The sequence below is a fragment of the Mixophyes fleayi genome, chromosome 8 (genome assembly GCF_038048845.1).
Source record: "Mixophyes fleayi isolate aMixFle1 chromosome 8, aMixFle1.hap1, whole genome shotgun sequence".
NCBI lineage: Eukaryota > Metazoa > Chordata > Amphibia > Anura > Limnodynastidae > Mixophyes > Mixophyes fleayi.
Window position 1 is genome coordinate 69,657,425 of NC_134409.1, and position 14,424 is coordinate 69,671,848.

General features: G+C 38.3%; 1 protein-coding gene across 1 annotated transcript in view; it reads right to left on the reverse strand.

Annotated features, from left to right (window-relative positions):
* Window positions 1–3,226: 3,226 nt before the first annotated feature.
* Window positions 3,227–14,424, reverse strand: part of LRRC52 (leucine rich repeat containing 52) — a 190,851-nt gene continuing 179,653 nt past the window's right edge. The window contains exon 2 of the mRNA XM_075182693.1: window positions 3,227–4,605. Within this exon, the coding sequence (XP_075038794.1) occupies window positions 4,319–4,605 (287 nt within the window). The 3' untranslated portion in view covers window positions 3,227–4,318. The remainder of the gene's footprint in view (window positions 4,606–14,424) is intronic.

Sequence of the window (14,424 nt, forward strand, 5' to 3'; positions counted from 1 at the left end):
TAATTCTGTGCAAAGGAAGCGCTTATTTATTCCTCCACCTTTTTATTCTGTTCATATAGACATTATGACCATTGACAGTTTGACTGTCAACTTTTCACCCCCCATCCCCACAGTATATGATATTTAAATCAGTTGTCAGGGGTGGAAATTGCATTTCAGGGCTTTAAAGTAATATACAGTGACTAGTTACTTATGTCACCTTGGGAGTAATATTTTTTAGGACATTTTAAGTAAGTCACTAGTGCAATAGAGAGAAGCATTATGCTGAAAGGCAGAAGGAACATATATATGTGTAAACCAATATATTTAACATAATGTTAAAATATATTGTCACTATATAATGTTAAAATATAAAATCATTGTCACTTGAAATAATGGCAACTCCAGTGTCCCTTTACTGTCAGAAATTATGTAAAACATGAAATCAGGTCAAACTAGCAGTATAATGTAATACAAGTGAAGTTTAAATTAATAATGTGGACCATGAAGTTTTGATAGCAGGTTGTAGTTTGTGGTGATGCTATCACCTGTGCAGTCCTACCTTATAGTTCCAACAATTATTAACTTTGGATGCACAAATGGGCCATAACTGTACTCAATATATGTATGTGCTGCTTTGTAAAAGTAGACTTGATTGTGCAGCATTACACATGCTCTACTTATGTCTTCTTCTTAGATGGCTAGACTAGTTGGGACATGCTCTCAAAATCGTTTTAGCTTAAAATGACCATAATCTGTGTTTCAATAAAATGAATGCAGTCATATCAAATAACAATATATTTGAATGCAGAAAATGATAGTAATACACTGTTTTAATATGATTTCACTTTATTATATTAAGTAGCAAGGATGATTTACATATTTTACTTAAATAACACAAACTAGAATGCATATTTCTTGTTTTCTGCAGCAGCTGAGTTATCAGTTGGAAGACATGATATATAAAACATAAAGTAAAATACCATTTCCACATTATAACTTTTTTTTAAATGTAAAACCACATTAAGTCCTTAGACACCTAATTATGGAGACTACTTGACCAAACTTGAGTGTTAGCACATTTATTGGGATTTTGCAATAGTTGCATATGCCCTTTTATTTTGTGTGTGCATAATTCTCCATTTTTAGCAGTGGTGCCACTAGGCACTGGTACCAGGAACAGAAACCCCTAATGTAATAGGTAGTGCCCTGGGTCTGACTGAAGTGGGAACCAAATTTATGTGTCCGAATGCATCTCCTTCCCTACCACAGCACAGATGACACACACACAGGAGTCAACTTTTTAAAATTAGTGGGGTTCTCATGTTACACCCCTACTTTCCATGACTGTATAGATATGGCTTGTGGACAAATATGGGGGTCCTCAAGCAGCTCCAAATCTGCCTCCTATGGACACAGACATGATTAACTTAATTTTGAAGGCAGGTCTTAATATTAACTGTAGTGTTGTTTATCGTTTACATTAAGTGACCAACTTAAAGTGAATGTACACATTTAGATAGTCTCTTCTCAATTGATAATGTCCCCCCATTAGTGATTTGGCAGGGGTCCCCAACCACATACCCTTGAAGATACCAGTTTCCACACTCTGTTCTTAGAAGGAGCAAGGATCTCAGCAACCATATCTAGGTTTGTAATTCAAACCTGCCTAGAGTAAAATATGATAGCAATGCAGCCAAAAAAGGACAACGGGCCTGATTCATTAAGGGAAGTTAAGCAAAAAATTGAGTACGTTTTCTTACTTAAGTTTTCTGGACAAAACCATGTTGCATTGGAGGGGGAGGTAAATTTAAAAATGTAGGGACAGATTTATAGTTGGGATACGGCATGTCATAGATCAACTTTAAATTCCAGTGTACAAATAAGCTACCAAGTATTTGTGTGCTACATGAAAAAACAGCCAGAATTTTCCTTATGTGCAAAATAACAAACTAATTTGCACCCCTTGCATTGCATCATGGTTTTATCCAGAACAATTAAGTAAGACAACTTACTCAATTTTTTGCTTAACTTCCTTAATGAATCAGGCCCAATGATGTAATATTATCTATGGGGTATGTTAATTTGAGGGTTATGAATTATTTTTCATTTGGTTTAATTATTAAGTGTTTAGCAAAATATGGATGGTTATACATTTGTGTTGGTATCAGTTTTGGGTTTAAAGGATATTTCTACATTTGTGGATTTATTGAAACTGAAAAAAAAAGATGAATATATTCTATTTTGTAAAACTGAATATATATACACCTTCTAGCAGAGAGTATCTAACATTATTTGTGGATGTAAACTGCAATCGGTGGGAATTGCATTCAGTCTACATAGCACATAATATACCTAGGACCTCCAGATTCCAAAAGAAGTTAAAACTGCACTGGTACCAACAACTATGATCAGGGTCACCATCAGGTGGTCACGAGGGGAGTACTACAGTAAGGGAGCCCACCAACGATGACCATGACTGCAGCAAACTGCTCAGTGTTCTGTCTTAATGACAAGCCCATCGGGGAAAGCCGCTCTGCCCACAGAGAGAGCTTCATCCAGTAAAATTCCACCACCTCACCAAACCTACAAAGCCAATCAGATCTCCCATACGCTTTCGCCAATCAGCAATCCCTATTTTCTCCTTCCAATTAATCTGGCCAGCTGATTGATGCATGCAGTTACCAATCATCTCTCCTCTTAACACAAAATATAAACAAGCCCACTCTCTATCTAATGTTCTCTCCTGTTGTGTAAATTGTTATTATGGATAATCTGCCCTGCCTATCTTAATTTCCTTCATCGCCCCATGAATCCTTACCCAGTGTGCATTTCATAGAATACAATTATGCAGTTCTGCAGTAGTGTGCATATCATGTTTATTTGATTAAGAATTAATTGGGCATGTGGAGAAAATTAAGGGGCTGGCATTTGGGAAGCCTGATGGGCATGTGGGCATGTAAATGGCATGTAGAGAGGTCTGATGGGCATGTAAACAACATGTGTGGAGGTCTGAATTGCATGAGGAGAGGTCTGATGGGCATGTAAGGTGTATGTGGATAGGTCTGTGGGGCATGTGTGTTGGTCTGATGGCATGTAAGGTACATGTGTGGAGGTCTGAATAACATGTGGGAGGTCTAATGGCATATAAGGGACGTGCGGAGGTCTGTGGGGCATGTGGGGAGGTCTGATGGCATATGTGGAGATCTCATGGGCATATGGGAAGATTTGAGGGGCATCTGGGTAGGTCTGATGGGCATGTGTAGAGGCCTGAGGGACAGGTAGGCGTTATGAGGGGAGGTCTGGTGGACATATAAAGGGTGTTTGGATATGTTGTTATCATTTTCAAAAGGAATGTGCATCCCTTTTGATGGTTTATTGCATGTCATCTGTGTTATGTGCTGTGTTCACTTACTGATCGGCTTTTCATAATTCATGTAGCAATACATTTTTGAAATTGGTCCCAAAATTCCAGGATCCAGACAAGAAACCAGCAGGCTGTGAATGCTGTAATAACAGGTAGGAGAGAACAACACAGACCACCAACTGGGGAGGCATATAGCATGGCCTTGCTCCGTGCAACAGGGCTCCACCACTGCGTCCTCCAGGCCCAGGGGGCACCCTGCCTATTTAATTTGTACTGGGCCCTACATTTTCTGATGGCAACCCTGACTATGATGATGACAGACAGGTAAGTAGAAACCACCAGCCTTGAACTTGACAAAAGGGTAAATTCTGAGTGTTGACTCTATTTCCTTCCATTTGCCCGATACTGTTCTATGATGTCTTCTATTAACAAAATGTTTATAGTGAAAAAAATACATTGTAGAAGTTGAAAACTTGCATAATTTTGAAACCTTGGTTAATGTTAATTTTTACAGACTTTCCTTATATTTTCCCATAGGAACAACATTCTCAAAGGATAAATGGCTGGCTCACATTCTTCACAGTTTTACAATATAAAAGTGTAGAAATTAATTACATATTTGTTCTTCTAGATCTTGCAGATATTTCCTATACTTGCCTACTCTCCCGTAAGTGCAGCCTGGATGGAAGCGAGGCTGAATGGCAATATTTGCATCATCACGCCCCTCTACGCTGTGCGATGCCGCAAATCACGACATTGCAAAGGAGGAAGTAATTAAAAGTTAGCAAGTATGATATTTTATATATACATAATTATGCTAACCAATTAGGCAAGAAAGATTAGCAGATTCAGATTGTAAACTCAGAAATGACAACTGAAAGTATTTTTTAATTTGTGTTTTTCATTTAAAGCCACATTTTACTGGAGTTCTTAGAAGACAGAAGGCAGTTGTATCTAGATATATGCATTTTCTTAAACCTCTTCTTTTTTCTTGGGTTTGGGAGGTGGAGGAGGTTCATCATCCTCTTCATCCTCATCCTCAGTGCTGCCACACAAGCGGTCATAGATTACAATGCAGACACCAGTTAGCCATGCTACCACTGTACCGGAACCAAAGATGACAAATCCCACAAGCATGAGGAATATGTAGTCTCTCTCATATAGGTTGGTGAAGCACATTAGATTGATATGTTTTTCTGTATCTTTTAGCAATTCCCCTTGGATATGCAGAGGGGTTGTACATGTCATATTTTCTTCATCTGCAAATTACAGGTAGAAAAGAGCAGGCAGTCAAATTATAGCTGTCTTACTATACTGAACAAAATAGGGAGCGTTTATGGAAAATCATACACAAGAAAAATGTGCTTTACACCATAGCAACCTTCATTGTTTGAACCATATTAAAAAATGTATGTTAGAAACTAACATGTGTAACTACATTTTTTCCCTGTCCATCAAGTTTTTTAAAAAAAATCCCTTATGTCCTAGTAAGTTGTAAATACACCACATTTTAGAATTATTCTTTCTTGACCACAAATCTGTGTCCTTTTGAATAACCTTCATATACTGAAACACAGGTAGAACCTAGTGGCTGGTTATATAAATAGTCTATTTTATATAAATCTAACCACCCTCTTTAGCAAAGTAGTGGATAACTTTTCACACTACTGCATGTGTTCAGTCTACTAAAGATGGAGACCATATAGGATAATTAAATGTTATATATACCATTTGGTATCATTGTACTATATAATACAACCACCTCTTACTTCTGCCGACAAGACTTCTCCTGTGCTGCTATCCACTTAAGAAATTCCTTACCATGCCCAATCAGATAATACTAACCCTAACAACTGTCCCAATCGCCACTCTGAGCCACAATCACTCCCCAAGTTTTAGCTCTGCCCTCTTCAAATTGGAATGCAAGCTCTCTCATGGACAGGGCCCTCCCTACCCTTTCCATGTCTGCATTTATTTATTTTATCAACCTTATATGTTCCTGTTTTATGTATGTCCTGTTTTCACTGCTGTATGGCCCTGCAGAGCACTGTGACACCTTAAAAATCATCAACAATAATAATAATAATAATAATTTAGTATATGGTCAGAAACAGGATAGGGGATATGTTTAAACATTTAAGCCGATTCATCAAGGAATGCAAATGAATGCAATTTGCGGAAATTGCACGTAGAAGCTGATCTCAACAAATGTTTCCATTTAACTACAGGTATAATTATGCTTTGTCTATATGGTATTTGCTCTATGCAGACAGACAGTACAGAATCATAAATAAAAATACAGAGAAAAAGAGGAGTAGAAGGAAGAAGGGTGCCTAATAGTGTAGAAGTTTAGAAAATGTAGTCCACAACTAATACGTGCCAATTAAAAGTGTACCAGATATATATGTCAATGTGGCTCATCAACAAATAAATCCTGGATACCTCAGAGAAAACTGTGTTCCTAGTCTGCAGTCATGTGTGCCCAAAAAGAACAAAGGAGAAGGATACCAAAGATAGTGTAGTAATTTAAGATCAATGAGTGAGTTGTGTCACACCAACAAGTATACCACTGTTGGTGTCTGGTAGCTCATAAACTGTTTGATGTTAAATTTTTTGATATTATCAAAATGATAAAAGACCTTTTTTTCCAAGCTGGCAAATCTGCAAATACTGCAATGGTTACACTTATTAAAACCATTCATCTAAAAAGGTTTTGCTAGCCTTACTAGTTAATTCAGATAGCATGCTGGGGGCCAAGGTATCAAGATTTTTGTTTTTCCTAAGAGAATTTCTGTTTTTTTGTGGAAGGATATTAACTAACACTGGTTCAGTTTTTTTGTGGAAGGATATTAACTAGACATCCTAAAAATGTCCCAATGTTTCATTATTGATGACCTTATTCTGCTTTCACAAGTTATATAGTGTGATAAATGGGATACTACCTTTTGTCCCTGTTGGTATACTGTAGTAAATGAGTCCTATTTACCCCTCGATCTTCATAATAGCACCTGCATTTCCCCGGATAGCCTCTGTTTTTTAAACCGTTCTGCATATACTAACAATTGTTCCTTTGAATGTGTTCCATCAGTGCACTGTTTCTCTTGTTGGTATTAGGAGCACTTTGCTCCGTCTCCTATATCAGGTTTCCATGGTTTTTACCCGGTGGTCTAGGAGGAAACAGGAAGTGGGACAGGACTCCAATGTTCATTTTGCGCTAATGCGCATGCGCACATGTCCTAAACCAGAAGTTTGGCTTTTTGCGCCACTCTTCCATTAAAGCACTGAAGAGACAAGTCGCAGCATTAGTAGCTGCGTGCCACCAATTATATAAGTCCCCCAAAAGTATATAATAGGCCACCCTAATAGACTTAGTAGAGTCTTGTGCCACCACAACATTAACTGCACGGCTGTGCAGTATAGTAAAGTGCCTGCATCATATGTACATCTGCATACCAGCATATATATATATATATATATATATATATATATATATATATATATACACACAAGTGTGTACTGCATATAATCTATATTGCCTGATTGCTGCAACTGTTGTTACTGCTGAATACTTCTGTACTACAAACAACTGTGAGTAACTGCATTCATCTGTTGTTATCATCTTTAAATAAACAGAAACCTGTTTAAGTTACAAAAGCGTTGTGGCTTAACATCCACATTAATACCGCTGAACACCTATAGTAATACAAGAAGGTATAACTAACAGGGTATGGGCCCAGCACTGTGTGTTAAAGTAAACATTTAAAATGTAAAGAACGATAACAGAAGTGCAAGAAAATAAAAGGAAACTTTTCTTTATGAAGAATAGTCCTTTATTCACTACACAAAGAAAAATGTACAGCACAGGCATTAGTATGAACTTTGTAAAATTAAAAGGTTCTGAAAATTATGCCATGTTTAAATTTGCAATGCAAATGCAATTAATGCAGAAAAAGTTATGGAAAGTCACAGTAGATCCAGATAACAGTCCAAATGCTGATGAAATGAATAGAGCAATGGGCACCATTGGCATAGCTGTAGAACAGAAAGTGTATTCTATCATTGAGTACTTGTGAGAGCATGGATGAGTACATAGACAAAATAATGTCAATGCCCCAGCAATTGGCTTCTGTGGGAGCACAGGTGGACGACGAGGAAGTCACAATAGCGATGCTGCAGAATCTCACACTAGAGTATGATTTCCTTGTAATAACTTTAGAGTCCATTGATACCAAGTTAACAACAAAAATCGTGAAAGCTAAGCTGCTGCAGTTCAAACAGAGAATTCCTGTTGAGGCAAATGCTGAGAGTACCGCTCTACACAAAAGTCCAAGAAGCCCAAATACAAATGCTTCATATGTCATAAGATGGGGCACAAAGCATCAGAATGCAGACTAAAAGTTTGAAGTGGTGCGCAACAGAAAAAGCGTGAAAAACCTAATGAGTTAGTATTGAATGTAGCAGATAGTCATAAGAAAGACTGCTGGTATATGGACTCAGGGGCCACGAGACATTTCAGCTACAATTGGTTCAGTTTGTTGAAACCATGTGATCCAGTTACAGTAAAAGGAATCGGTGGAAAAGTTCTTACTGCAACAAAAGTTGGGACGATCACAGTCCGCCTGAATATAAAAAGCGAAACTATCGTCACAAATATCCAAGACGTCTTGTATGTACCAGAGTTGAGAACCAACCTCATCGCTATAAGCATCCTTGAAAGAAAGGTTACAAGGTAAAATTTGCAGAGGGCAAATGTGTGGTTAAAAACCAGAAAGATACTGTAATTGCCACAGCAACCCGGTGTAACCAGCTTTATGTCCTAGACACATTCTTCGGTGTGAAGAATGTCATGCGATTGCGGCTTCAGATAACAGTAAATCAATGGAGCTGTGGCATAGGAGATTGGGTCATATGGGATATGACAAAGTCCAGAAGCTCACTGATGGGATGGTGACAGGCATCACTGTGAACAGTTTGGAGAGACCGACATGCGAGAGCTGGACAAAGGGTACGCAAATTCGTTGCCCTTTACCTAAGTCAGCAACTAGAGCTGAAGCACACCTATCTCTAGTGCATACTGATTTGTGTGGTCCAATGGAAGTGAAATCAGTCACTGGCTACAGATATTTTCTCACACTCATTATTGACACAACTAGGATGACACATGCCCACTTCATAAGAGCTAAGAGTGTAGTCGTAGCGAAAATTGCGGAATACAAAAGCCTTGTAGAGACTTAAATGGGTCTGAAAGTAAAAGTCTTCAGATCCGACAATGGCGGAGAATACGACAATGGGACTTTAGCAGTATTCTTAAGCAAATATGGCATACAGCACAAATTAACAATTGCCTACACACCAGAACAGAACGATGTGAGTGAATGAGCTAACAGAACAATTGTTGAACGAGCACGGACTATGTTGTACGACGCAGGTCTGGAGAAAAGTTTGTGGGTGGAAGCAGTGTCCACTGCCGTCTACCTTAAAAATGGAGCGCCTACAGTAGCTGTTAAAGGTAAAACACCACTGGAGGTGTGGTCCGGTAAAAAGCCAAATGTCAACCATCTCCATCTATTCAGCTGTAAGGTCTATGCACATATTCTTAAAGAAAAGCGACGTAAGTTAGATACCATGCCAATGGAGCGTATCATGCTCGGTTACTACCAACAGAGTAAAGGATACAGACTTTGGGACATTAACAACAAACATCTTATCAAATCCAGAGATGTGGTGTTTCATGAAAACACACCACCTAGTGAAGTAGTTGAACAGCAACCAGAAGAAAAGTTAGTGACACAGGATGGTCAGGCAGCAGAAAGTGTGTCTGAGTCAGAAAATGTAATTGCGGATACCCAACCGGAAAAAAGAAGTTCTACGAGTAACAAAGGTATTCCCCTTAGGAGATATAGCGAGGAGTACGCTAATCTAGCCTTTTGTGAACCGCAAAACATTGAAGTGGCAAAATCAAGCGACCACTGGGAACAATGGAAAACGGCCATTGATACAGAGTTGACAGCTCTGGATGACAATCATACATGGACTGTAATTGACAGGCTGAGTAACTGAAAAATGATCAGGAACAAGTGGGCCTTTTGTAAGAAAGTGAATGCGGACGGTACCATCACATGCTATAAAGCCCGCCTTGTTGCCAAGGGCTACACACAAAAGTCTTGGATCGATTAGGAAGAGATCTTCTCGCCTGTTGCCAGATACAGCACCCTGAGGATAGTGATTGCCATCTCCACTATCCATGAGTTGTTGTTGTTTCAGCTTGACTTTGAATCTGCATTCTTGAATGGAGAATTGTTAGAGGAGATTTACATGGAGCCACCTGAACACTATATATATCTATATAATATATCTTGTATACCAAGAAGATAAAGTCTGCCTCCTAAAGAAGTCACTTTATGGACTTAAACAAAGTGGTCGATGTTGGTACATAAAACTTGATGCTGTACTGCTAGACATGGACTTTAATAGGTCAGAGACTGATCACTGTCTGCATCACAGTACCATAGAGGAAAAGATGTTCTTCGTAGTTGTGTACGTTGATGATCTGTTGCTAGCAGGCCAAGGGAGACACATCACCAGTACCAAACACCTGTTGAAACAGAAATTCAAATGAAAAGATCTAGGTCCTGTAAACAAGCTGTTAGGAATGAGGAACGTGCAAAATTTGAATGATGGAACTGTTACAATTGATCAACAGACATACATCGAAAATATACCTACCAAGTATGGGATGTTTGAAGCAAAACCAGCTAATACACCTGTGGATAAAAGCTTAAAAATGAAGAAGGAAATGTCACCAAGTAGCGAAGAGATAGAGGAAATTAGCAAAGTCCCTTACAGAAATGCTGTTGGAAGCTTAATGTACGCAAGTATTGGGACTTGCCCCCGACATCACACACGTCGTTTGAGCAAATTTGCTACCTACCCAGGAAGGCAACACTGGATCACAGTCAAAAGAATCCTAATATACTTGAAAGGTACTAGTTCTTTAAAGTTAGTATTTGCTAAAACCAAGAATTCAACTTTAGAGACTTTTTGGTGATGCTGATTCGTCTGTTTGTCTTAGCAGGCGCAACAGTCAGCTGGTCAAGCAGAAAAAAAGCCAACTGTTACCCTATCCACCACTGAGGCGGAGTACATGGCACTCACAGAAACTGCAATAGAAGCCTTATGGATAAAGGAGACTTTATGTGAAATCAGTCTTCTTAACCAAAGTGAGTCCATCAACATTGAGTGTGATAACCGTGAATCAATTGATTTCCTTCAAGTACAAAGCACCATGGACCATGGGCCAAACACATTGCCATAAGACACCACTTCATCCGAAAGTTAGTGAAGGGGAAGTCTTTCAGTGTGAGTTATATAGCCAGCAAGGGCAATTCTGCTGACATGTTAACGAAGGGGGTTTGGGTTGTACTCAGCACCAGGCTACAAACCCCTTATGTATCACTAGATATGATTATTATCCAATATAGTTCTGGGAGGTGCTCCAGTACTGTTTGGGAACATTAATACATAGAAGAGAAAAAAAGAAGGAATAGTACTGAAAGGAGCACTCTTTTTGTCAGATAATAGAATTTTTTATCATTTGTATATATTAAAATGAACAACCTTTATTAGTAAATTTAAAATTAATAAGCGAAATGTTTAAAATACGAGATATGTTGCAAATTGACCTGAATATTAAATCAGTTAAAAAGGGTAGAAAACTACCACGTTGGCCTGTTGCTATGTATATCCCTCTTATTACTTGGTAGAGTATATTAATGATATGTAGTAACTCAGGGTAATTATGAACAGGGCTATAATAAACCTTGTTATTGTAAATCCACCAGGGGGCAGGCTTGTGTCCGCCTATTAGATAGACTTAGCTAGTCCACATGACTCATTATTTCCACTTTTTATTCGTTATTTTTATTATAAGGAGTAAGGAAATAACAGATCTAATGATTCATGAGTGAGAAAAGTGATCCCAGTCAGGGTATCACTACTCACTAATTATAAGGGTAGAGATTGATGTACTATATACATAGTCTAAAGAAAGTCCACTGGTTAGTGTGTTCACCAGCTTATAGAACCCCTTGGTTCTAGACTGACTATATAGGTTGTTGTAAATTCACCCTAATATCTTCTATTTGGTGTGTTTTCACGCTGGACTGTCTGGTTGAATACAACGCTACCTATTGGTATATTATAGCGTTGGACTATCTGGCTGTATATATCGCTGCCTACTGGTAGAGATTCTTAGACTGCTAAACCCTATGATCCATATCATAAATATAAATTCAATAGTGGAGAACATAGATACTCTTATTTTTAAACTAATGAGGACATAGCACACAGGCAGCCCTCGTTAAAGCTCATAAGCGAAACGCGCGTCGGCGTTCTCGCTGAGCCTGTGTGCTATGTCCTCATTAGTTTAAAAATAAGAGTATCTATGTTCTCCACTATACAGCCAGATAGTCCAACGCTATAATATACCAATAGGTAGCGTTGTATTCAACCAGACAGTCCAGCGTGAAAACACACCAAATAGAAGATATTAGGGTGAATTTACAACAACCTATATAGTCAGTCTAGAACCAAGGGGTTCTATAAGCTGGTGAACACACTAACCAGTGGACTTTCTTTAGACTATGTATATAGTACATCAATCTCTACCCTTATAATTAGTGAGTAGTGATACCCTGACTGGGATCACTTTTCTCACTCATGAATCATTAGATCTGTTATTTCCTTACTCCTTATAATAAAAATAACGAATAAAAAGTGGAAATAATGAGTCATGTGGACTAGCTAAGTCTATCTAATAGGCGGACACAAGCCTGCCCCCTGGTGGATTTACAATAACAAGGTTTATTATAGCCCTGTTCATAATTACCCTGAGTTACTACATATCATTAATATACTCTACCAAGTAATAAGAGGGATATACATAGCAACAGGCCAACGTGGTAGTTTTCTACCCTTTTTAACTGATTTAATATTCAGGTCAATTTGCAACATATCTCGTATTTTAAACATTTCGCTTATTAATTTTAAATTTACTAATAAAGGTTGTTCATTTTAATATATACAAATGATAAAAAATTCTATTATCTGACAAAAAGAGTGCTCCTTTCAGTACTATTCCTTCTTTTTTTCTCTTCTATGTATTAATGTTAACGAAGGGATTGACATCACACTTGATAATTGTATTACTGAGAAAATATGGACTGGAATATATTTGAGTAATGTTGATATATTTCACCATATGTTTATTATGTTTTCACTTAACCCTTGAATTCTATTTACAGGAAAAGTGACTTTATTGAAATGTTTGATAGAGTAAGTAAAAAATGTTTTTTTCTTTGTAAAAGGAAACATTATTAAGCGAGGGGGAGTGTTGGTATTAGGAGCGCATTGCTCTGTTTCCTATATTGGGTTTCCATGGCAACTACTGTTTTTTCCCGGTGGTCTAGGAGGAAACAGGAAGTGGGACAGGACTCCAATGTCCATTTTGCGCTACTGCTCATGAGCGGATGTCTGAAACCGGAAATTCGGCTTTTCGTGCCGCTCTTCCATTAATACACTGAAGAGACAAGTCGCAGCATTAGTAGCTGCGTGACACCAATTATATAAGTCCCCCAAAATCATATAATAAGTCACCGGAGGTTCCCTAATAGACTCAGGAGAGTTTTGTGCCACCACAACATAAACTGTACGGTTGTGTAGTGTAGTAAAGTGTTGTGGCTTAACATCCACATTAACATAGCTGAAAACCTTTAGTAACATCAGAAGGTATAACCAACAATACTGATATATGTAAGGAACAAATTCATGAAAGCTGTATCACCATCCCAGACCATTATAATATCAGCAATATATCTTTTGAAGATTTGTATATGGTTAGAGAAAGGGTTAGGGTCCAGGATGTATTGTTATCCCCAGCTGCCTATAAGTAGGTTGGCGAAAAATGGCGCAATATAAATTTGTATTTTCTCCTTAGTCTTTTATAGACAAAATGTGTCAAGGTTATTCTTTTAAACTTGTCCTTTTGATTTGGTTAACTTGATTGGACGATCATTATAGAAAGTGGCAGTTCCTGATCTATGAAGGGAATGTGAACTTGGACAACTTCTGACATCCTGTCAGGACTGCAGATAAGCCTTAAAACATTAAATTCTTGTTTTAAAAATATTACTTCTTCATATGGTATTTCCATTCTTTCTCTTGGTCTGGAAATGGAATGTATCAGGTGTATCGCCATGATAACAACAACCAGAACAGATAAGCATTTATTATCTCTGGTACGTATACATACCTATAGTTTGGAGTTGTCAAACTTCTATGCTGAGAGCTGGAAATGACAGCTATGGAGCCCGAAGTATGGTGAAAGCATATGATATTTATTGAGCAGATATGTTCCAGATCGTGCAAAAAATGGTACCAACCAAATATTACACGCACTGAACAATGGATCTCTGGGTTAGGCTGAAAGCAAATTACAACAAATAATATGTCTGGTGCAGGTGAACAGGCTGAGTGGAATGAAACCAGAATGTCGGCTAGCAGCTTGCAGTAGTCCCAAGGAACAGGAAAAGACACATTAGTGGCAACTGAGAATAACAACATGGGGAACAGCAACAATGACCAGCCAAGGTAAACTGTGGGAAGCAGGCATAAATAGGGAGAGAACATGTGCAGTAACTAATGGGAGCAACAGGTTAAGCCCTGCAACAGAGGGAACAGACAAGTGTTCAGTAGCAGCACCTCTGGTGATTCAGAGGTACTGCAAGGCACATATAAATAACATCAAGTCCAATGTAATCCAGGAGACAGGAGCTGCCAAGACAAAGCAGCATGCTGAGGCGATGCTGCAGTACAGGTCATGACAGGTGTGACACAACTCACTCATTGATCTGAAATTACTACACTCTCATTGTTATCATTTTCCTTTGTTCTTTTTGAGCACACATTACCGGAGAGTACGAACATGGTTTTCCCTGAGGTATCCAGGATTCATTTGTTGATAAATCCCCTATACATATACATCTGGTACGCATTTGAATTACACCTATTAGTTTTGGACT